The sequence below is a fragment of the Elephas maximus genome, chromosome 3 (assembly GCF_024166365.1).
Source record: "Elephas maximus indicus isolate mEleMax1 chromosome 3, mEleMax1 primary haplotype, whole genome shotgun sequence".
NCBI lineage: Eukaryota > Metazoa > Chordata > Mammalia > Proboscidea > Elephantidae > Elephas > Elephas maximus.
Genome location: NC_064821.1, coordinates 25,864,775 through 25,866,558, shown reverse-complemented (window position 1 = coordinate 25,866,558; position 1,784 = coordinate 25,864,775). Strand labels below are relative to the sequence as shown.

The 1,784-nt window shown below is 41.6% G+C and overlaps 1 protein-coding gene across 1 annotated transcript; it reads left to right on the top strand.

Moving 5' to 3' along the window:
* The first annotated feature begins 445 nt into the window (after window positions 1-445).
* LOC126071156 (olfactory receptor 7D4-like) lies at window positions 446-1,390 on the top strand. The gene has a single exon (XM_049875415.1). It carries the CDS (start codon window positions 446-448, stop codon window positions 1,388-1,390), a length of 945 nt encoding a protein of 314 aa, XP_049731372.1.
* Window positions 1,391-1,784: the final 394 nt, after the last annotated feature.

Sequence of the window (1,784 nt, the reverse complement as noted above, 5' to 3'; positions counted from 1 at the left end):
CATCCATAGAATGTGCCAGGTCACATTTAAGACATGAATTTTCATCTAGATGGTCTTTAATCACTAACATAGAGCTACCAGAATGAAGGAGGTATGGAGGTTATCAGGGAAAAGAACATACTTGGAGTTCACATAACATGTTTCAAATTAGCTTAGAAGGGTCATATCAAAGAAAAAAAAAAACTGTTTATGTGCATAGATTCAAATAGGAGAATTGGAACCAGTGAACAGAAGCTAAAAAGAGAGAGATTTCTGCTGAATTACAGTGTCTGAATAATTATACACATTTAAAAGGGAAAAGGGCTACGTGTGACTGAGAGTCACTGTCACTGGAAGGACTAAATAACAAAATACAGATGGTATTGTAAAGGCGTTGACTAGCTGAGTTGCCAGTTGGCAGGACATTGATATCGTTTTTACCTTCTCCAGCCTACACACTAAATGCATGGAAGCAGAAAACCAAACGAAAGTTTCACAATTCCTTCTGCTGGGATTCTCAGAAGACCCTGAGCTTCAGCCCCTCTTCTTCGGACTGTTCCTGTCCATGTACCTGGTCACTGTACTTGGGAATCTGTTTATCATCCTGGCCATCATCTCTGACTCCCACCTCCACACCCCCATGTACTTTTTCCTCTCTAACCTGTCCTTTGTTGACATCTGTTTCGTCACCACCACAGTCCCAAAGATGCTGGTGAACATCCAGACACAGAGCAAAGACATATCCTACATGGGGTGCCTCACTCAGATGTATTTCTTCATGATTTTTATAGTACTGGACAATTTTCTCCTGACCATTATGGCCTATGACCGATTTGTTGCCATCTGTCACCCCCTGCACTACACAGTCATCATGAACCCCCGGCTCTGTGTCTTGTTGGTTCTGATGTCTTGGGTCATCATTTTCTGGGTTGCTCTGATTAACACCCTACTGATAACACGGCTGAACTTCTGTATAGGCACTGAAATTCCACATTTCTTCTGTGAACTGGCTCAGATTATCAAAGTGGCCTGCTCTGATACCCTCATCGATAACATCTTCTTGTATGTATTGACTGCTCTGCTGGTTGTGTTTCCCTTCTCAGGGATCCTCTTTTCTTACTCTCAGATTGTCTCCTCCTTAATGAGAATGTCCTCTGCTGGGGCCAAGTATAAGGCATTTTCCACCTGTGGGTCTCATGTCTCTGTCGTCTCTTTGTTCTATGGGACAGGCATTGGCGTCTACCTGAGTTCTGCTGTGACCCATTCTTCCCAGGAGAGCTCTATTGCCTCAGTGATATATACTGTGGTCACTCCCATGTTGAACCCTTTCATCTACAGCCTAAGGAACAAGGATGTGAAGGGAGCCTTGGGAAAACTCCTCTCTAGAGCAATCTCTTGTTCATCATGGTAACTTGCCCAGGGCTAAACGGACCTTGTGGTCTCTAAAGCCATATATTCTGATTCTTTTTTCTTTCTGAAAAGACATGCATCATTTCTTCTATTCTCAACCACCTATGACTTTCCTTTCTACTTGTTATGTACCATTTTTCCTCAACTTCTTTCTCAGTAATTACTTTTGGCTCTTCTTTCCTATATGCTGTCCATAATTTTCTTTGGTCAGCTTTCTTAGAGCCATTCCTGAAAATGCCAACCTTAGATTTTTAGCATTTATCATGCCAAGTGCTGATATGGTTTACCCAAATGTTAACTTCTCAAATATTGATGCTGATGCTTTTCGCCTTAATTTGGTTGTGTGTGTGTATTTCCCTGGAAAAAATAAAATTAAAATCATGCAGTAGTCATAA